General features: G+C 49.9%; 1 protein-coding gene across 7 annotated transcripts in view; it reads left to right on the forward strand.

Annotated features, from left to right (window-relative positions):
• si:dkey-237h12.3 (teneurin-3) overlaps window positions 1–23,647 on the forward strand; it is a 322,689-nt gene that overhangs the window by 45,139 nt on the left and 253,903 nt on the right. For 2 of the 7 annotated variants that reach the window (XM_056290038.1, XM_056290054.1), the window contains exon 3: window positions 15,530–15,546. The exons of 4 other annotated variants lie outside the window; for them this stretch is intronic. In XM_056290038.1, coding sequence (XP_056146013.1) covers window positions 15,530–15,546 — 17 coding nt within the window. Of the gene's footprint in view, window positions 1–10,761; window positions 10,795–15,529; window positions 15,547–23,647 lie in introns of all 7 variants that reach the window. One more of the 7 variants, XM_056290062.1, reaches the window with a different exon arrangement.

Below are 23,647 nucleotides of genomic sequence, written 5' to 3' on the forward strand. Positions count from 1 at the left end.
AAACATATGTCATGACACGCTCCACTTGTGCCCCTACATTAACAGGGACGTGTCCATTGCACATTTGACCAAAGGGTCCAGTTGTTGGTCCGGACACAGGACACGTCCACCCTCTAGAGGTGTAGTCATCCCAGTGTTGACATGCTTCTGTGTCGATGTGGACGGAAAAAAATAAACTGGAAGAGCTGCAGAGTAACACCTTGTCTTCTGATCAAGACCCACACTTGTGAAGCCACTTGTCTTCAGCCGCCAGCGGCTCCGTCGTCTCTGAAAAACAAGTCAAGAGGAAGGACAAGCCAGCCCGTGGAAGAGAAGATGCAAGCCACAATCCAACGGCTTAGGCGTCCGTCCCAGTCTGGGCCAAGTTCTCCGGCTGATGAGACATTTTGAGTGTTGTGAAGCTTCTCATTGTCCTGCTGCTTGTGAGTCTTCTGTGGTCTGTGATCAAACTATCAAAGAACGTCCTGCAGCGCTTTCAAGGTGCTTCCGAACTACAGCGCGCAGGCTCGTATGTTCTGCAGAGCTCAGGCCTCGTCTTGGGGTGAAACAAAGGAGATATGAGCAGTGATAAAGGCTTTCCATTTGCCACGATGTGCAAACACACACAACACAGGAGTCGGTTGTGTCCACCATGTTCACAACACAGTCAGAATGACACACACACACACACACAACAGAGGAGTCGGTTGTGTACACAACACAGTCAGAATGACAGACACACACACACATACAACAGAGGAGTCGGTTGTGTCCACCATGTTCACAACACAGTCAGAATGACACACACACACACATACAACAGAGGAGTCGGTTGTGTACACAACACAGTCAGAATGACAGACACACACACACACAACAGAGGAGTCGGTTGTGTCCACCATGTACACAACACACTCAGAATGACACACACACACACAACAGAGGAGTCGGTTGTGTCCACCATGTTCACAACACAGTCAGAATGACAGACACACACACATACACAACAGAAGAGTCGGCTGTGTCCACCATGTTCACAACACAGTCAGAATGACAGACACACAGAGAACAGAGGAGTCGGTTGTGTACACAACACAGTCAGAATGACAGACACACACACACACAACAGAAGAGTCGGCTGTGTCCACCATGTTCACAACACAGTCAGAATGACAGACACACAGAGAACAGAGGAGTCGGTTGTGTACACAACACAGTCAGAATGACAGACACACACAGAGGAGTCGGTTGTGTCCATCATGTTCACAACACAGTCAGAATGACAGACAGACACAGAGAACAGAGGAGTCGGTTGTGTACACAACACAGTCAGAATGACAGACAGACACACACACACACAACAGAGGAGTCGGTTGTGTCCACCATGTTCACAACACAGTCAGAATGACAGACACACAGAGAACACAGGAGTCGGTTGTGTACACAACACAGTCAGAATGACAGACACACACAGAGAACAAAGGAGTCGGTTGTGTCCACCATGTTCACAACACAGTCAGAATGACAGACACACACACACACAACAGAGGAGTCGGTTGTGTCCACCATGTTCACAACACAGTCAGAATGACAGACACACACAGAGAACACAGGAGTCGGTTGTGTCCACCATGTTCACAACACAGTCAGAATGACAGACACACAGAGAACACAGGAGTCGGTTGTGTACACAACACAGTCAGAATGACAGACACACACACACACAACAGAGGAGTCGGTTGTGTCCACCATGTTCACAACACAGTCAGAATGACAGACACACAGAGAACACAGGAGTCGGTTGTGTACACAACACAGTCAGAATGACAGACACACAGAGAACAGAGGAGTCGGTTGTGTACACAACACAGTCAGAATGACAGACACACACAGAGGAGTCAGTTGTGTCCATCATGTTCACAACACAGTCAGAATGACAGACACACACACACACACACACAACAGAGGAGTCGGTTCTGTCCACCATGTTCACAACACAGTCAGAATGACAGACACACAGAGAACAGAGGAGTCGGTTGTGTACACAACACAGTCAGAATGACAGACACACACAGAGGAGTCGGTTGTGTCCATCATGTTCACAACACAGTCAGAATGACAGACACACACAGAGAACAGAGGAGTCGGTTGTGTCCATCATGTTCACAACACAGTCAGAATGACAGACACACACACACACAACAGAGGAGTCGGTTGTGTCCACCATGTTCACAACACAGTCAGAATGACAGACACACAGAGAACAGAGGAGTCGGTTGTGTACACAACACAGTCAGAATGACAGACACACACAGAGGAGTCGGTTGTGTCCATCATGTTCACAACACAGTCAGAATGACAGACAGACAGAGAACAGAGGAGTCGGTTGTGTCCACCATGTTAAAACACAGTCAGAATGACAGACACACAGAGAACAGAGGAGTCGGTTGTGTACACAACACAGTCAGAATGACAGACACACAGAGAACAGAGGAGTCGGTTGTGTACACAACACAGTCAGAATGACAGACACACACAGAGGAGTCGGTTGTGTCCACCATGTTCACAACACAGTCAGAATGACAGACACACACAGAGAACAGAGGAGTCGGTTGTGTCCACCATGTTCACAACACAGTCAGAATGACAGACACACACAGAGAACACAGGAGTCGGTTGTGTCCACCATGTTCACAACACAGTCAGAATGACAGACAGACACACACACACACAACAGAGGAGTCGGTTGTGTCCACCATGTTCACAACACAGTCAGAATGACAGACACACAGAGAACAGAGGAGTCGGTTGTGTACACAACACAGTCAGAATGACAGACACACACAGAGGAGTCGGTTGTGTCCATCATGTTCACAACACAGTCAGAATGACAGACACACACAGAGAACAGAGGAGTCAGTTGTGTCCATCATGTTCACAACACAGTCAGAATGACAGACACACACAGAGAACAGAGGAGTCGGTTGTGTCCACCATGTTCACAACACAGTCAGAATGACAGACACACACAGAGAACACAGGAGTCGGTTGTGTCCACCATGTTCACAACACAGTCAGAATGACAGACAGACACACACACAACAGAGGAGTCGGTTGTGTCCACCATGCTCACAACACAGTCAGAATGACAGACACACAGAGAACAGAGGAGTCGGTTGTGTACACAACACAGTCAGAATGACAGACACACACAGAGGAGTCGGTTGTGTCCATCATGTTCACAACACAGTCAGAATGACAGACAGACAGAGAACAGAGGAGTCGGTTGTGTCCACCATGTTCACAACACAGTCAGAATGACAGACACACACACACACACACAACAGAAGAGTCGGCTGTGTCCACCATGTTCACAACACAGCCAGAATGACAGACACACACAGAGAACACAGGAGTCGGTTGTGTCCACCATGTTCACAACACAGTCAGAATGACAGACAGACACACACACACAACAGAGGAGTCGGTTGTGTCCACCATGTTCACAACACAGTCAGAATGACAGACACACAGAGAACAGAGGAGTCGGTTGTGTACACAACACAGTCAGAATGACAGACACACACAGAGGAGTCGGTTGTGTCCATCATGTTCACAACACAGTCAGAATGACAGACACACACACACACACAACAGAAGAGTCGGCTGTGTCCACCATGTTCACAACACAGTCAGAATGACAGACACACACACATACAACAGAGGAGTCGGTTGTGTCCACCATGTTCACAACACAGTCAGAATGACAGACACACAGAGAACAGAGGAGTCGGTTGTGTACACAACACAGTCAGAATGACAGACACAGAGAACAGAGGAGTCGGTTGTGTTGACAACACAGTCCGAATGACAGACACAGAGAACAGAGGAGTCGGTTGTGTTGACAACACAGTCAGAATGACAGACACACAGGGAACAGAGAAGTCTGTTGTGTTGACAACACAGTCAGAATGACAGACACACAGAGAACAGAGAACTCTGTTGTATTGACAACACAGTCAGAATGACAGACACACAGAGAACAGAGAAGTCGGTTGTGTTGACAACGCAGTCAGAATGACAGACACACAGAACAGAGGAGTCGGTTGTGTTGACAACACAGTCAGAATGACAGACACACAGGGAACAGAGAAGTCTGTTGTGTTGACAACACAGTCAGAATGACAGACACACAGAGAACAGAGAACTCTGTTGTATTGACAACACAGTCAGAATGAACGACACACAGAGAACAGAGAAGTCGGTTGTGTTGACAACGCAGTCAGAATGACAGACACACACAGAACAGAGGAGTCGGTTGTGTTAACAACACAGTCAGAATGACAGACACACACAGAACAGAGGAGTCGGTTGTGTTGACAACACAGTCAGAATGACAGACACAGAACAGAGAAGTCGGTTGTGTTGACAACACAGTCAGAATGACAGACACACACAGAGAACAGAGGAGTCGGTTGTGTCCACCATGTTCACAACACAGTCAGAATGACAGACACACAGAGAACAGAGGAGTCGGTTGTGTACACAACACAGTCAGAATGACAGACACACACAGAGAACAGAGGAGTTGGTTGTGTCCACCATGTTCACAACACAGCCAGAATGACAGACACACAGAGAACACAGGAGTCGGTTGTGTACACAACACAGCCAGAATGACAGACACACAGAGAACACAGGAGTCGGTTGTGTACACAACACAGTCAGAATGACAGACACACACAGAGAACAGAGGAGTCGGTTGTGTCCACCATGTTCACAACACAGTCAGAATGACAGACAGACACACACACACAACAGAGGAGTCGGTTGTGTCCACCATGTTAACAACACAGTCAGAATGACAGACACACAGAGAACAGAGGAGTCGGTTGTGTACACAACACAGTCAGAATGACAGACACACACAGAGGAGTCGGTTGTGTCCATCATGTTCGCAACACAGTCAGAATGACAGACACACACAGAGAACAGAGGAGTCGGTTGTGTCCACCATGTTCACAACACAGTCAGAATGACAGACACACACAGAGAACACAGGAGTCGGTTGTGTCCACCATGTTCACAACACAGTCAGAATGACAGACAGACACACACACACAACAGAGGAGTCGGTTGTGTCCACCATGTTCACAACACAGTCAGAATGACAGACACACAGAGAACAGAGGAGTCGGTTGTGTACACAACACAGTCAGAATGACAGACACACACAGAGGAGTCGGTTGTGTCCATCATGTTCACAACACAGTCAGAATGACAGACAGACAGAGAACAGAGGAGTCGGTTGTGTCCACCATGTTCACAACACAGTCAGAATGACAGACACACACACACACACACAACAGAAGAGTCGGTTGTGTTTACAACTCAGTCAGAATGACAGACACACAGAGAACAGAGGAGTCGGTTGTGTCCACCATGTTCACAACACAGTCAGAATGACACACACACACACACACACACACAACAGAAGAGTCGGCTGTGTCCACCATGTTCACAACACAGTCAGAATGACAGACACACACACATACAACAGAGGAGTCGGTTGTGTCCACCATGTTCACAACACAGTCAGAATGACAGACACACAGAGAACAGAGGAGTCGGTTGTGTACACAACACAGTCAGAATGACAGACACAGAGAACAGAGGAGTCGGTTGTGTTGACAACACAGTCCGAATGACAGACACAGAGAACAGAGGAGTCGGTTGTGTTGACAACACAGTCCGAATGACAGACACACAGAGAACAGAGGAGTCGGTTGTGTTGACAACACAGTCAGAATGACAGACACACAGAACAGAGGAGTCGGTTGTGTTGACAACACAGTCAGAATGACAGACACACAGGGAACAGAGAAGTATGTTGTGTTGACAACACAGTCAGAATGACAGACACACAGAGAACAGAGAACTCTGTTGTATTGACAACACAGTCAGAATGACAGACACACAGAGAACAGAGAAGTCGGTTGTGTTGACAACGCAGTCAGAATGACAGACACACAGAGAACAGAGAAGTCGGTTGTGTTGACAACACTGTCAGAATGACAGACACACACAGAACAGAGGAGTCGGTTGTGTTGACAACACAGTCAGAATGACAGACACAGAGAACAGAGAAGTCGGTTGTGTTAACAACACAGTCAGAATGACAGACACACACAGAACAGAGGAGTCGGTTGTGTTGACAACACAGTCAGATGACAGACACAGAGAACAGAGGAGTCGGTTGTGTTGACAACACAGTCAGAATGACAGACACCCAGAGAACAGAGAAGTCTGTTGTGTTGACAACAGTCAGAATGACAGACACACAGAACAGGGAAGTCGGTTGTGTTGACAACACAGTCAGAATGACAGACACACAGAGAACAGAGGAGTCGGTTGTGTTGACAACACAGTCAGAATGACAGACACACAGAGAACAGAGGAGTCGGTTGTGTCCACCATGTTCACAACACAGTCAGAATGACAGACACACAGAGAACACAGGAGTCGGTTGTGTACACAACACAGTCAGAATGACAGACACACACAGAGGAGTCGGTTGTGTCCATCATGTTCACAACACAGTCAGAATGACAGACACACACAGAGAACAGAGGAGTCGGTTGTGTTGACAACACAGTCAGAATGACAGACACACACAGAACAGAGGAGTCGGTTGTGTTGACAACACAGTCAGATGACAGACACCCAGAGAACAGAGAAGTCGGTTGTGTTGACAACAGTCAGAATGACAGACACACAGAACAGAGGAGTCGGTTGTGTTGACAACACAGTCAGAATGACAGACACACAGAGAACAGAGGAGTCGGTTGTGTTGACAACACAGTCAGAATGACAGACACACAGACAACAGGGGAGTCGGTTGTGTTGACAACACAGTCAGAATGACAGACACACACAGAACAGAGGAGTCGGTTGTGTTGACAACACAGTCAGATGACAGACACACAGAACAGAGGAGTCGTTTGTGTTGACAACACAGTCAGATGACAGACACACAGAACAGAGGAGTCGGTTGTGTTGACAACACAGTCAGAATGACAGACACAAAGAGGACCGAGGAGTCGGTTGTGTTGACAACGCAGTCAGAATGACAGACACACAGGGAACAGAGAAGTCTGTTGTGTTGACAACACAGTCAGAATGACAGACACACAGAGAACAGAGAACTCTGTTGTATTGACAACACAGTCAGAATGACAGACACACAGAGAACAGAGAAGTCGGTTGTGTTGACAACGCAGTCAGAATGACAGACACACAGAGAACAGAGAAGTCGGTTGTGTTGACAACACAGTCAGAATGACAGACACAGAGAACAGAGAAGTCGGTTGTGTTAACAACACAGTCAGAATGACAGACACACACAGAACAGAGGAGTCGGTTGTGTTGACAACACAGTCAGATGACAGACACAGAGAACAGAGGAGTCGGTTGTGTTGACAACACAGTCAGAATGACAGACACCCAGAGAACAGAGAAGTCTGTTGTGTTGACAACAGTCAGAATGACAGACACGAGGAACAGAGAAGTCGGTTGTGTTGACAACACAGTCAGAATGACAGACACACACAGAGAACAGAGGAGTCGGTTGTGTCCACCATGTTCACAACACAGTCAGAATGACAGACACACACAGAGAACACAGGAGTCGGTTGTGTCCACCATGTTCACAACACAGTCAGAATGACAGACAGACACACACACACAACAGAGGAGTCGGTTGTGTCCACCATGTTCACAACACAGTCAGAATGACAGACACACAGAGAACAGAGGAGTCGGTTGTGTACACAACACAGTCAGAATGACAGACACACACAGAGGAGTCGGTTGTGTCCATCATGTTCACAACACAGTCAGAATGACAGACAGACAGAGAACAGAGGAGTCGGTTGTGTCCACCATGTTCACAACACAGTCAGAATGACAGACACACACACACACACACACACAACAGAAGAGTCGGCTGTGTCCACCATGTTCACAACACAGCCAGAATGACAGACACACACAGAGAACAGAGGAGTCGGTTGTGTCCACCATGTTCACAACACAGTCAGAATGACAGACACACACAGAGAACACAGGAGTCGGTTGTGTCCACCATGTTCACAACACAGTCAGAATGACAGACACACAGAGAACAGAGGAGTCGGTTGTGTACACAACACAGTCAGAATGACAGACACACACAGAGGAGTCGGTTGTGTCCATCATGTTCACAACACAGTCAGAATGACAGACACACACAGAGAACAGAGGAGTCGGTTGTGTCCACCATGTTTACAACACAGCCAGAATGACAGACACACAGAGAACACAGGAGTCGGTTGTGTCCACCATGTTCACAACACAGTCAGAATGACAGACAGACACACACACACAACAGAGGAGTCGGTTGTGTCCACCATGTTCACAACACAGTCAGAATGACAGACACACAGAGAACAGAGGAGTCGGCTGTGTACACAACACAGTCAGAATGACAGACACACACAGAGGAGTCGGTTGTGTCCATCATGTTCACAACACAGTCAGAATGACAGACAGACAGAGAACAGAGGAGTCGGTTGTGTCCACCATGTTCACAACACAGTCAGAATGACAGACACACACACACAACAGAGGAGTCGGTTGTGTTTACAACTCAGTCAGAATGACAGACACACAGAGAACAGAGGAGTCGGTTGTGTCCACCATGTTCACAACACAGTCAGAATGACACACACACACACACACACACACACAACAGAAGAGTCGGCTGTGTCCACCATGTTCACAACACAGTCAGAATGACAGACACACACACATACAACAGAGGAGTCGGTTGTGTCCACCATGTTCACAACACAGTCAGAATGACAGACACACAGAGAACAGAGGAGTCGGTTGTGTACACAACACAGTCAGAATGACAGACACAGAGAACAGAGGAGTCGGTTGTGTTGACAACACAGTCCGAATGACAGACACAGAGAACAGAGGAGTCGGTTGTGTTGACAACACAGTCAGAATGACAGACACACAGAACAGAGGAGTCGGTTGTGTTGACAACACAGTCAGAATGACAGACACACAGGGAACAGAGAAGTCTGTTGTGTTGACAACACAGTCAGAATGACAGACACACAGAGAACAGAGAACTCTGTTGTATTGACAACACAGTCAGAATGACAGACACACAGAAAACAGAGAAGTCGGTTGTGTTGACAACGCAGTCAGAATGACAGACACACAGAGAACAGAGAAGTCGGTTGTGTTGACAACACTGTCAGAATGACAGACACACACAGAACAGAGGAGTCGGTTGTGTTGACAACACAGTCAGAATGACAGACACAGAGAACAGAGAAGTCGGTTGTGTTAACAACACAGTCAGAATGACAGACACACACAGAACAGAGGAGTCGGTTGTGTTGACAACACAGTCAGATGACAGACACAGAGAACAGAGGAGTCGGTTGTGTTGACAACACAGTCAGAATGACAGACACCCAGAGAACAGAGAAGTCTGTTGTGTTGACAACAGTCAGAATGACAGACACACAGAACAGAGAAGTCGGTTGTGTTGACAACACAGTCAGAATGACAGACACACAGAGAACAGAGGAGTCGGTTGTGTTGACAACACAGTCAGAATGACAGACACACACAGAGAACAGAGGAGTCGGTTGTGTCCACCATGTTCACAACACAGTCAGAATGACAGACACACAGAGAACACAGGAGTCGGTTGTGTACACAACACAGTCAGAATGACAGACACACACAGAGAACAGAGGAGTCGGTTGTGTTGACAACACAGTCAGAATGACAGACACACACAGAACAGAGGAGTCGGTTGTGTTGACAACACAGTCAGATGACAGACACCCAGAGAACAGAGAAGTCGGTTGTGTTGACAACAGTCAGAATGACAGACACACAGAACAGAGGAGTCGGTTGTGTTGACAACACAGTCAGAATGACAGACACACAGAGAACAGAGGAGTCGGTTGTGTTGACAACACAGTCAGAATGACAGACACACAGACAACAGGGGAGTCGGTTGTGTTGACAACACAGTCAGAATGACAGACACACACAGAACAGAGGAGTCGGTTGTGTTGACAACACAGTCAGATGACAGACACACAGAGCAGAGGAGTCGTTTGTGTTGACAACACAGTCAGATGACAGACACACAGAACAGAGGAGTCGGTTGTGTTGACAACACAGTCAGAATGACAGACACAAAGAGGACCGAGGAGTCGGTTGTGTTGACAACGCAGTCAGAATGACAGACACACAGGGAACAGAGAAGTCTGTTGTGTTGACAACACAGTCAGAATGACAGACACACAGAGAACAGAGAACTCTGTTGTATTGACAACACAGTCAGAATGACAGACACACAGAGAACAGAGAAGTCGGTTGTGTTGACAACGCAGTCAGAATGACAGACACACAGAGAACAGAGAAGTCGGTTGTGTTGACAACACTGTCAGAATGACAGACACACACAGAACAGAGGAGTCGGTTGTGTTGACAACACAGTCAGAATGACAGACACACAGACAACAGGGGAGTCGGTTGTGTTGACAACACAGTCAGAATGACAGACACACACAGAACAGAGGAGTCGGTTGTGTTGACAACACAGTCAGATGACAGACACACAGAACAGAGGAGTCGGTTGTGTTGACAACACAGTCAGAATGACAGACACACAGAGAACAGAGAAGTCTGTTGTGTTGACAACAGTCAGAATGACAGACAGACAGAACAGAGAAGTCGGTTGTGTTGACAACACAGTCAGAATGACAGACACACAGAGAACAGAGGAGTCGGTTGTGTTGACAACACAGTCAGAATGACAGACACACAGACAACAGGGGAGTCGGTTGTGTTGACAACACAGTCAGAATGACAGACACACACAGAACAGAGGAGTCGGTTGTGTTGACAACACAGTCAGATGACAGACACACAGAACAGAGGAGTCGTTTGTGTTGACAACACAGTCAGAATGACAGACACAGAGAACAGAGGAGTCGGTTGTGTTGACAACACAGTCAGAATGACAGACACACACAGAACAGAGGAGTCGGTTGTGTTGACAACACAGTCAGATGACAGACACACAGAACAGAGGAGTCGGTTGTGTTGACAACACAGTCGGAATGACAGACACAGAGAACAGAGGAGTCGGTTGTGTTGACAACACAGTCAGATGACAGACACACAGAGAACAGAGGAGTCGGTTGTGTTGACAACACAGTCAGATGACAGACACATGTATGTAATGTGATCCGTACACGCCGACCACGTGCGGCAGTCTGCGGTCAACATAATTCAACAGCGTGGACGGATGTGCAGGTTTGTGTCATGATTTTGTTCCACACGCTCCTCGTGTGTGTGTTGTTTAGGAGGGGCAGCCCTCCTCTGCCCTCCTTTACTCGAGTCGGGGAGTAAAAACATACACAGCGAGCCTCCTCCGCGAGCCAGCCAGTGGAACACGAGCCATGGTAGAGCGCCGCAGATCGCTCTGCACTTGTCTGCCGGCTCACAGACAGACGAGAGGCGAGGTGGGGAGGGGGGAGAGGAGGGGAGAGGAGAGGTGGGGAAAGGAGGAGAGGTAGGGGGGGCCCTGAGATAGGTTGAATAAAAAAGGAGGAGGCGAACGGGGGAGTACAGCAGCAGTGGCTTGCAGACGGTCAGAACGATGCTGGTGTGACTTTGCGCTCCAGCAGCTTCCAGCCCTCGTGCAGCTTCCAGCCCTCGTGCCGTGGCTTGAGTGGCGTCCGTGTGTGGTGCGCTGAGGGCGGCGTTGCTGCGCGGCAGTGCAGCAGCAGCAGCGGTCTGGAGGGGACGGGAGAAGGTCTGGAGCGTCTGTGAATCCCGCACAACGCGGTGTCGCCGGCGGACGGGGAAGCGGACCGGATAGGGGCTGTTTTTAAAGGTAACACCGGCACTGCGTTGTGACGCCGCCGCTCGGCGGGGAAACGTTACGCCAGCATCCAGTCTGCAGGCGTGGGTCCTTCAGCAGCTTCTCAGTTGTCATGTCGTCATGCTCATTGTGTTTGTTTGCTTGTGTGGATAAATCCAGTTACACACCACTGAGACCGATCAGCAACTTCAGCGGTGCAAAATAATGATTCATGTGTAATAGAAGAGATGAAATAGTAGAGCCTGATGAATGCAGCAGTAAGGCAGCGTCGTCTGTCCTCTTCCCACCAGCCTCCAGGTGGACCGTGTGTCTGTCCTGTTCCCACCAGCCTCCAGGTGGACCGTGTGTCTGTCCTGTTCCCACCAGCCTCCAGGTGGACCGTGTGTCTGTCCTGTTCCCACCAGCCTCCAGGTGGACCGTGTGTCTGTAGTGTTCCCACCAGCCTCCAGGTGGACCGTGTGTCTGTAGTGTTCCCACCAGCCTCCAGGTGGACCGTGTGTCTGTAGTGTTCCCACCAGCCTCCAGGTGGACCGTGTGTCTGTCCTGTTCCCACCAGCCTCCAGGTGGACCGTGTGTCTGTCCTGTTCCCACCAGCCTCCAGGTGGACCGTGTGTCTGTAGTGTTCCCACCAGCCTCCAGGTGGACCGTGTGTCTGTCCTGTTCCCACCAGCCTCCAGGTGGACCGTGTGTCTGTAGTGTTCCCACCAGCCTCCAGGTGGACCGTGTGTCTGTCCTGTTCCCACCAGCCTCCATGTGGACCGTGTGTCTGTCCTGTTCCCACCAGCCTCCAGGTGGACCGTGTGTCTGTCCTGTTCCCACCAGCCTCCATGTGGACCGTGTGTCTGTAGTGTTCCCACCAGCCTCCAGGTGGACCGTGTGTCTGTCCTGTTCCCACCAGCCTCCAGGTGGACCGTGTGTCTGTAGTGTTCCCACCAGCCTCCAGGTGGACCGTGTGTCTGTCCTGTTCCCACCAGCCTCCATGTGGACCGTGTGTCTGTCCTGTTCCCACCAGCCTCCAGGTGGACCGTGTGTCTGTCCTGTTCCCACCAGCCTCCAGGTGGACCGTGTGTCTGTAGTGTTCCCACCAGCCTCCAGGTGGACCGTGTGTCTGTCCTGTTCCCACCAGCCTCCAGGTGGACCGTGTGTCTGTAGTGTTCCCACCAGCCTCCAGGTGGACCGTTTGTCTGTAGTGTTCCCACCAGCCTCCAGGTGGACCGTGTGTCTGTCCTGTTCCCACCAGCCTCCAGGTGGACCGTTTGTAGTGTTCCCACCAGCCTCCAGGTGGACCGTGTGTCTGTCCTGTTCCCACCAGCCTCCAGGTGGACCGTGTGTCTGTCCTGTTCCCACCAGCCTCCAGGTGGACCGTTTGTAGTGTTCCCACCAGCCTCCAGGTGGACCGTGTGTCTGTCCTGTTCCCACCAGCCTCCAGGTGGACCGTTTGTCTGTAGTGTTCCCACCAGCCTCCAGGTGGACCGTGTGTCTGTCCTGTTCCCACCAGCCTCCAGGTGGACCGTTTGTCTGTAGTTTTCGCACCAGCCTCCAGGTGGACCGTGTGTCTGTCCTGTTCCCACCAGCCTCCAGGTGGACCGTGTGTCTGTCCCGTGTGGTCGGGAAGGAGACGGTGTGCGTTGTGGTTCAGATGGTTTTGTACTTTGTTTAATGCGAGTCAGCAGCTTTAACGTGTGCACAGAGATAAATACTGAATCTTGCATCTGCCCCCAGCAAACCTTTACATCTGCCCCCAGCAAACCTTTACATCTGCCCCCAGCAAACCTTTACATCTGCCCCCAGCAAACCTTTACATCTGCCCCCAGCAAACCTTTACATCTGCCCCCAGCGCCCGCGGGCCTGGACACCTTTACATCTGCCCCCAGCACCCGCAGGCCTGGACACCTGTACATCTGCCCCCAGCTCCCACAGGCCTGGACACCTTTACATCTGCCCCCAGCACCCGCAGGCCTGGACACCTTTACATCTGCCCCCAGCTCCCACAGGCCTGGACACCTTTACATCTGCCCCCAGCACCCGCAGGCCTGGACACCTTTACATCTGCCCCCAGCTCCTGCAGGCCTGGACACCTTTACATCTGTCCCCAGCTCCCACAGGCCTGGACACCTTTACATCTGCCCCCAGCACCCGCAGGCCTGGACACCTTTACATCTGCCCCCAGCTCCCACAGGCCTGGACACCTTTACATCTGCCCCCAGCACCCGCAGGCCTGGACACCTTTACATCTGCCCCCAGCTCCTGCAGGCCTGGAAACCTTTACATCTGCCCCCAGCACCCGCAGGCCTGGACACCTTTACATCTACCCCCAGCACCCGCGGGCCTGGACACCTTTACATCTGCCCCCAGCACCCGCAGGCCTGGACACCTTTACATCTGCCCCCAGCACCCGCAGGCCTGGACACCTTTACATCTGCCCCCAGCACCCGCGGGCCTGGACACCTTTACATCTGCCCCCAGCACCTGCAGGCCTGGACACCTTTACATCTGCCCCCAGCACCCGCAGGCCTGGACACCTTTACATCTGCCCCCAGCTCCTGCAGGCCTGGACACCTTTACATCTGCCCCCAGCTCCCACAGGCCTGGACACCTTTACATCTGCCCCCAGCTCCTGCAGGCCTGGACACCTTTACATCTGCCCCCAGCTCCCACAGGCCTGGACACCTTTACATCTGCCCCCAGCTCCCACAGGCCTGGACACCTTTACATCTGCCCCCAGCGCCTGCAGGCCTGGACACCTTTACATCTGCTCCCACAGGCCTGGACACCTTTACATCTGCCCCCAGCTCCTGCAGGCCTGGACACCTTTACATCTGCCCCCAGCTCCCACAGGCCTGGACACCTTTACATCTGCCCCCAGCGCCTGCAGGCCTGGACACCTTTACATCTGCCCCCAGCTCCCACAGGCCTGGACACCTTTACATCTGCCCCCAGCGCCCGCGGGCCTGGACACCTTTACATCTGCCCCCAGCACCCACAGGCCTGGACACCTTTACATCTGCCCCCAGCTCCCACAGGCCTGGACACCTTTACATCTGCCCCCAGCTCCTGCAGGCCTGGACACCTTTACATCTGCCCCCAGCTCCTGCAGGCCTGGACACCTTTACATCTGCCCCCAGCGCCCGCGGGCCTGGACACCTTTACATCTGCCCCCAGCTCCTGCAGGCCTGGACACCTTTACATCTGCCCCCAGCTCCCACAGGCCTGGACACCTTTACATCTGCCCCCAGCTCCTGCAGGCCTGGACACCTTTACATCTGCCCCCAGCTCCCACAGGCCTGGACACCTTTACATCTGCCCCCAGCTCCTGCAGGCCTGGACACCTTTACATCTGTCCCCAGCACCCGCAGGCCTGGACACCTTTACATCTGCCCCCAGCTCCCACAGGCCTGGACACCTTTACATCTGCCCCCAGCGCCTGCAGGCCTGGACACCTTTACATCTGCCCCCAGCACCCACAGGCCTGGACACCTTTACACTGACAGCCATGACAACACACGGCAGTACGATCAGGGTACTGTGTTGTTTCTGACCAAATATTTCCCAGGGTTTTTGTTCCACTACAGTTTTACACAGTCAGAGCCGTAGTGAGAGTATATTCTAGCCCAATCTCCCCGCCGCGTCCGTATTTATCTGGTGCACATGGGAACACGTGACTCCCATACCGCTTGACATGATTAGATTTCTGTAAGCGTTTGAAAATGGGTTCCGGTGAAAAGAGGTCATATTTTACCTCTCGGCAACAACTCATTCAAGATACAGCAGCTCTCTGAATACTTCTAGCCTTCCACGCAGTCAACATGACATCCATGAAGCATTATGGGTAATGTGTGAGCCCTGGTGTTGCGTCCGGGGTCGGGGGGTCATTTCCTTGAATCATTCTTCTTCTTCTTGGTCTGCGTCCTGGAGACAGTGACATTTTTAAGTGCTTAGTAGACCAACGCAGACAGAGAGTAATGTCTGTCGGGCCACACGAGCCCACCGCCGCATCAGCAGAGGAATGAGCCTGCAGCCGAGGGTCGGCGGCACATTCCTACACAAATGTGCCCCCGACAGGTAAATGTGAGCAGGTTAACGCAAGGTGTGCCACTGCATGGCCGTCCCACGTCAGAGGCCTGCTGCGCAGCGGGGGTGAGTTATTGTTGGGGTCATGAGGTGACTTGTGGAGCGGCGCAGCTATTTTTACTCACTGTAATAAGCGGCAGGTGATTGATGCCTAGTCGATTAACTTGTTCATTTTAGCATCCATCACTGGAGCCACGTAAAGGGGCTTCAGTGTTTGGCATGGTGGGGTTTTCTGTCACGTTTCCCAGCATGTCTGTGCTGTAGGAGGATTTAGGGGGTTGGCTTTACCGCAGGGGTGGGGTCCCTACCTTTCTGTCTGTCAGTGGAGGTAACCCAGAGACAGTGTGTAGCACGGTACAGCAGTGGAGGCAACCCAGAGATAGTGTGTAGCACAGTATAGCAGAGACAGTGTGTAGCATGGTACAGCAGAGACAGTGTGTAGCATGGTATAGCAGTGGAGGCAACCCAGAGACAGTGTGTAGCACAGTATAGCAGAGACAGTGTGTAGCATGGTACAGCAGAGACAGTGTGTAGCATGGTATAGCAGAGACAGTGTGTAGCACAGTATAGCAGAGACAGTGTGTAGCACAGTATAGCAGAGACAGTGTGTAGCACAGTATAGCAGAGACAGTGTGTAGCATGGTATAGCAGAGACAGTGTGTAGCACAGTATAGCAGAGACAGTGTGTAGCATGGTGTAGCAGAGGCAGTGTGTAGCACAGTATAGTAGAGACAGTGTGTACATGGTATAGAGTGGAGGTAACCCAGAGACAGTGTGTAGCACAGTATAGCAGAGACAGTGTATAGCACAGTATAGCAGTGGAGATAACCCAGAGACAGTGTGTAGCACGGTATAGCAGAGACAGTGTGTAGCATGGTGTAGCAGAGGCAGTGTGTAGCACAGTATAGCAGAGACAGTGTGTACATGGTATAGAGTGGAGGTAACCCAGAGACAGTGTGTAGCACAGTATAGCAGAGACAGTGTATAGCACAGTATAGCAGTGGAGATAACCCAGAGACAGTGTGTAGCACGGTATAGCAGAGACAGTGTGTAGCATGGTATAGCAGATAGAGTGTGTAGCATGGTATAGCAGAGACAGTGTGTAACACAGTATAGCAGAGACAGTGTGTAGCATGGTATAGCAGTGGAGGTAACCCAGAGACAGTGTGTAGCACGGTATAGCAGTGGAGGTAACCCAGAGACAGTGTGTAGCACGGTATAGCAGAGACAGTGTGTAGCACAGTATAGCAGAGACAGTGTGTAGCATGGTATAGCAGAGACAGTGTGTAGCACAGTATAGCAGAGACAGTGTGTAGCACAGTATAGCAGAGACAGTGTGTAGCATGGTATAGCAGAGACAGTGTGTAGCACAGTATAGCAGAGACAGTGTGTAGCATGGTGTAGCAGAGGCAGTGTGTAGCACAATATAGCAGAGACAGTGTGTAGCATGGTATAGAGTGGAGGTAACCCAGAGACAGTGTGTAGCACAGTATAGCAGAGACAGTGTATAGCACAGTATAGCAGTGGAGATAACCCAGAGACAGTGTGTAGCACGGTATAGCAGAGACAGTGTGTAGCATGGTATAGCAGATAGAGTGTGTAGCATGGTATAGCAGAGACAGTGTGTAGCACAGTATAGCAGAGACAGTGTGTAGCATGGTATAGCAGTGGAGGTAACCCAGAGACAGTGTGTAGCACGGTATAGCAGTGGAGGTAACCCAGATACAGTGTGTAGCACGGTATAGCAGAGACAGTGTGTAGCATGGTATAGCAGAGACATTGTGTAGCACAGTATAGCAGAGACAGTGTGTAGCATGGTATAGCAGTGGAGGTAACCCAGAGACAGTGTGTAGCACGGTATAGCAGTGGAGGTAACCCAGAGACAGTGTGTAGCACGGTATAGCAGAGACAGTGTGTAGCATGGTATAGCAGATAGAGTGTGTAGCATGGTATAGCAGTGGAGGCAACCCAGAGACAGTGTGTAGCATGGTATAGCAGAGTGTGTAGTATGGCATAGCAGAGACAGTGTTTAGCATGGTATAGCAGAGACAGTGTGTAGCATGGTATAGCAGAGACAGTGTGTAGCATGGTATAGCAGAGACAGTGTGTAGCACGGTATAGCAGAGACAGTGTTTAGCATGGTATAGCAGAGACAGTGTGTAGCACAGTATAGCAGAGAGCGTGTGTAGCACGGTACAGCAGAGACAGTGTGTAGCATGGTATAGCAGAGACAGTGTGTAGCATGGTATAGCAGAGAGAGTGTGTAGCATGGTGTAGCAGAAACAGTGTGTAGCATGGTATAGCAGAGAGCGTGTGTAGCACGGTACAGCAGAGACAGTGTGTAGCATGGTATAGCAGAGACAGTGTGTAGCATGGTGTAGCAGAAACAGTGTGTAGCATGGTATTAGAGACAGTGTGTAGCATGGTATAGCAGAGTGAGCGTGTAGCATGGTATAGCAGAGAGAGTGTGTAGCATGGTATAGCAGAGACAGTGTTTAGCATGGTATAGTAGAGACAGTGTGTAGCATGGTGTAGCAGAAACAGTGTGTAGCATGGTATTAGAGACAGTGTGTAGCATGGTGTAGCAGAAACAGTGTGTAGCATGGTATAGCAGAGACAGTGTGTAGCACGGTACAGCAGAGACAGTGTGTAGCATGGTATAGCAGAGACAGTGTGTAGCATGGTGTAGCAGAAACAGTGTGTAGCATGGTATTAGAGACAGTGTGTAGCATGGTATAGCAGAGAGAGCGTGTAGCATGGTATAGCAGAGACAGTGTGTAGCATGGTATAGCAGAGAGAGAGTGTAGCATGGTATAGCAGAGACAGTGTGTAGCACGGTATAGCAGAGACAGTGTGTAGCACGGTATAGCAGAGACAGTGTGTAGCATGGTATAGCAGAGACAGTGTGTAGCATGGTATAGCAGAGACAGTGTTTAGCATGGTATAGCAGAGACAGTGTGTAGCATGGTATAGCAGAGACAGTGTGTAGCATGGTATAGCAGAGACAGTGTGTAGCATGGTATAGCAGAGACAGTGTTTAGCATGGTATAGCAGAGACAGTGTGTAGCATGGTATAGCAGAGACAGTGTGTAGCATGGTATAGCAGAGACAGTGTGTAGCATGGTATCAAAAGGAGCTGAATCAAGTGCAACTGGACTTGGTATATATCCGTGAAGACGTTTCGTGTCTCATCCAAGAGGCTTCCTCAGTTCGTGACTTTCTGACCAGACCAAGCTAGTCTGACTGGCTGCTGATGAGACTCAGAATTGATCCTCTAGGAGTCGTTGTCAGAGCTATTGATATGCGTGGCTGTTTGTGATCCGATGTTTACCAACGCCCGTCGCTAACAGAGCCATAGATATGAGTGGCTCTTTCGTGTACCGATGTTCTGGCCACGCCCGTCGCCATCGGAGCTGTTGATTTGCTTTTGTTTAGCAGTGACGGTGGTTGGGGGTGTTAGTTTCGACTTCATTGTTCAGTGGTCATGAGAGTGGTTGGAGCCGTTAGTGACCGGCTGTTGTTCTTGGAGGCTAGGCTTCTGGAGTCTCCTGGGTAGAGATGAAAGGACGGCATTGTAAGTGGGAGATAGGTGGTGTTGCAGACCTCCTCCTCTGTTGAGGGATGGTTTTTCCAGTTTCTCATAGATGGCTTCCTTCACCCCTCTTTCAAACCATCTATCTTCCCTGTCCAAAATGTGTACGTTGCTGTCCTGGAAGGAGTGTGTAGTGAAGGAGTGACTGTGTGTAGTGAAGGAGTGAATGTGTGTAGTGAAGGAGTGAATGTGTGTAGTGAAGGAGTGAAGGAGTGACTGTGTGTAGTGAAGGAGAGAATGTGTGTAGTGAAGGAGTGACTGTGTGTAGTGAAGGAGTGAAGGAGTGACTGTGTGTAGTGAAGGAGTGACTGTGTGTAGTGAAGGAGTGACTGTGTGGAGTGAAGGAGTGACTGTGTGGAGTGAAGGAGTGACTGTGTGTAGTGAAGGAGTGAAGGAGTGACTGTGTGTAGTGAAGGAGTGAAGGAGTGAAGGAGTGACTGTGTGTAGTGAAGGAGTGAAGGAGTGACTGTGTGTAGTGAAGGAGTGAAGGAGTGACTGTGTGTAGTGAAGGAGTGAAGGAGTGAGTGTGTGTAGTGAAGGAGTGAAGGAGTGACTGTGTGTAGTGAAGGAGTGAAGGAGTGAAGGAGTGAGTGTGTGTAGTGAAGGAGTGAAGGAGTGAGTGTGTGTAGTGAAGGAGTGAAGGAGTGAAGGAGTGAGTGTGTGTAGTGAAGGAGTGAAGGAGTGACTGTGTGTAGTGAAGGAGTGAAGGAGTGACTGTGTGTAGTGAAGGAGTGAGTGTGTGTAGTGAAGGAGTGAAGGAGTGACTGTGTGTAGTGAAGGAGTGAAGGAGTGAAGGAGTGAGTGTGTGTAGTGAAGGAGTGAAGGAGTGACTGTGTGCCGTCTCACCGTGTTCCTTCCTCCCTCCCTGTGCAGGAGCAGCTTCAGGGTTGATTCGGTGTTGTTTTGTGGCCTGTTCTGTATTCTCTTCTGCATCCCTCTGGTGTTTGCTGTGTGCTACTGGGTCGGTTCTGTGTTGGTCTCTGTTCCGCCGTCTCGTCTCATCAGAACAAACCTCATTCGGCTCCTTCAGGCGGTCTTATGCTGGTTGTTCATTTTGAATCTCCAGCGTTTCATTAATGTACGAATGCATTTTGTCTGGGTCAACTGAGATGAGCCTCAGTGAAGTGATGAAATATGAAGCAAGAGATTTTCCAGATGTTGGTGGGTTTATTCTTTGAGTATTTCTATTAAAGAGGAGCACAGTGAGAACCTTTCAGCTGGGAGGTGCCGTTAAACAGCCTTGGTCAGTCAGTCCAGTCTCATAGAAGTAGATATTTCCATGTGTTAATGTGTGTACATCTGCATCATGTCCATCGTCTGCATCATCTGTATCATGTCCATCATCTGCATCATCTGTATCATGTCCATCATCTGCATCATCTGTATCATGTCCATCATCTGCATCATCTGTATCATGTCCATCATCTGCATCATGTCCATCATCTGCATCATGTCCATCATCTGCATCGTCTGTATCATGTCCATCGTCTGCATCATCTGTATCATGTCCATCATCTGCATCATCTGTATCATGTCCATCATCTGCATCATGTCCATCATCTGCATCATGTCCATCATCTGCATCGTCTGTATCATGTCCATCGTCTGCATCATCTGTATCATGTCCATCGTCTGCATCATCTGTATCATGTCCATCATCTGCATCATCTGTATCATGTCCATCATCTGCATCATGTCCATCATCTGCATCATGTCCATCGTCTGCATCATGTCCATCATCTGCATCATCTGTATCATGTCCATCATCTGCATCATCTGTATCATGTCCATCATCTGTATCATGTCCATCATCTGTATCATGTCCATCATCTGCATCATGTCCATCATCTGCATCATGTCCATCATCTGCATCATGTCCATCATCTGTATCATGTCCATCGTCTGCATCATCTGTATCATGTCCATCATCTGCATCATCTGTATCATGTCCATCATCTGCATCATCTGTATCATGTCCATCATCTGCATCATGTCCATCATCTGTATCATGTCCATCGTCTGCATCATCTGTATCATGTCCATCATCTGCATCATCTGTATCATGTCCATCATCTGCATCATGTCCATCATCTGCATCATGTCCATCATCTGTATCATGTCCATCGTCTGCATCATCTGTATCATGTCCATCATCTGCATCATCTGCATCGTCTGCATCATCTGTATCATGTCCATCATCTGCATCATCTGTATCATGTCCATCATCTGCATCATGTCCATCATCTGCATCATCTGTATCATGTCCATCATCCCCATCATCTGCATCGTCTGCATCATGTCCATCATCTGCAGTCTGCATCATGTCCATCATCTGCATCATGTCCATCATCTGCATCATCTGTATCATGTCCATCATCCCCATCATCTGCATCGTCTGCATCATGTCCATCATCTGCATCATGTCCATCATCTGCATCGTCTGCATCAAGTCCATCGTCTGCATATTCTGCATCATCTGCATCATCTGCATCATGTCCATCATCTGCATCATCTGTATCATGTCCATCATCCCCATCATCTGCATCGTCTGCATCATGTCCATCATCTGCAGTCTGCATCATGTCCATCATCTGCATCATGTCCATCATCTGCATCGTCTGCATCATGTCCATCATCTGCAGTCTGCATCATGTCCATCATCTGCATCATGTCCATCATCTGTATCATGTCCATCATCTGCATCATGTCCATCATCGGCATCATCTGTATCATGTCCATCATCTGCATCATGTCCATCATCTGCATCATCTGTATCATGTCCATCATCCCCATCATCTGCATCGTCTGCGTCATGTCCATCATCTGCAGTCTGCATCATGTCCATCATCTGCATCATGTCCATCATCTGCATCATCTGTATCATGTCCATCATCTGCATCATGTCCATCATCTGTATCATGTCCATCATCTGTATCATGTCCATCATCTGCATCATCTGTATCATGTCCATCATCTGTATCATGTCCATCATCTGTATCATGTCCATCATCTGCATCATCTGTATCATGTCCATCATCCCCATCATCTGCATCGTCTGCGTCATGTCCATCATCTGCAGTCTGCATCATGTCCATCATCTGCATCATGTCCATCATCTGCATCATGTCCATCATCTGCATCATCTGTATCATGTCCATCATCCCCATCATCTGCATCGTCTGCGTCATGTCCATCATCTGCATCATGTCCATCATCTGTATCATGTCCATCATCTGCATCATGTCCATCATCTGCATCATGTCCATCATCTGTATCATGTCCATCATCTGTATCATGTCCATCATCCCCATCATCTGCATCGTCTGCGTCATGTCCATCATCTGCATCATGTCCATCATCTGCATCATGTCCATCATCTGCATCATGTCCATCATCTGCATCATGTCCATCATCTGCATCATGTCCATCATCTGTATCATGTCCATCATCTGCATCATGTCCATCATCTGCATCATGTCCATCATCTGTATCATGTCCATCATCTGTATCATGTCCATCATCCCCATCATCTGCATCGTCTGCGTCATGTCCATCATCCCCATCATCTGCATCATCTGCATCATGTCCATCATCTGCATCATGTCCATCATCTGCATCATGTCCATCATCTGCATCATGTCCATCATCGGCATCATCTCCATCATTTGCATCCCTGCCAGGGTTTTTTGCATCCCTGCCAGAGGGAGAGGGGAGTGGGGTTGAGGGAGAGGGGAGTGGGGTTGAGGGAGAGGGGAGTGGGGTTGAGGGAGAGGGGAGTGGGGTTGAGGGTGAGGGGAGTGGGGTTGAGGGAGAGGGGAGTGGGGTTGAGGGAGAGGGGAATGGGGTTGAGGGAGAGGGGAGTGAGGTTGGGGGAGAGGGGAGTGGGGTTGAGGGTGAGGGGAGTGGGGTTGAGGGAGAGGGGAGTAGAGGGGAGTAGGGTTGAGGGAGAATGGAGTGGGGTTGGGGGTGAGGGGAGTGGGGTTGGGGGAGAGGGGAGTAGGGTTGAGGGTGAGGGGGGTGGGGTTGAGGGAGAGGGG

Source organism: Lampris incognitus, chromosome 1 (assembly GCF_029633865.1).
Source record: "Lampris incognitus isolate fLamInc1 chromosome 1, fLamInc1.hap2, whole genome shotgun sequence".
Lineage (NCBI taxonomy): Eukaryota > Metazoa > Chordata > Actinopteri > Lampriformes > Lampridae > Lampris > Lampris incognitus.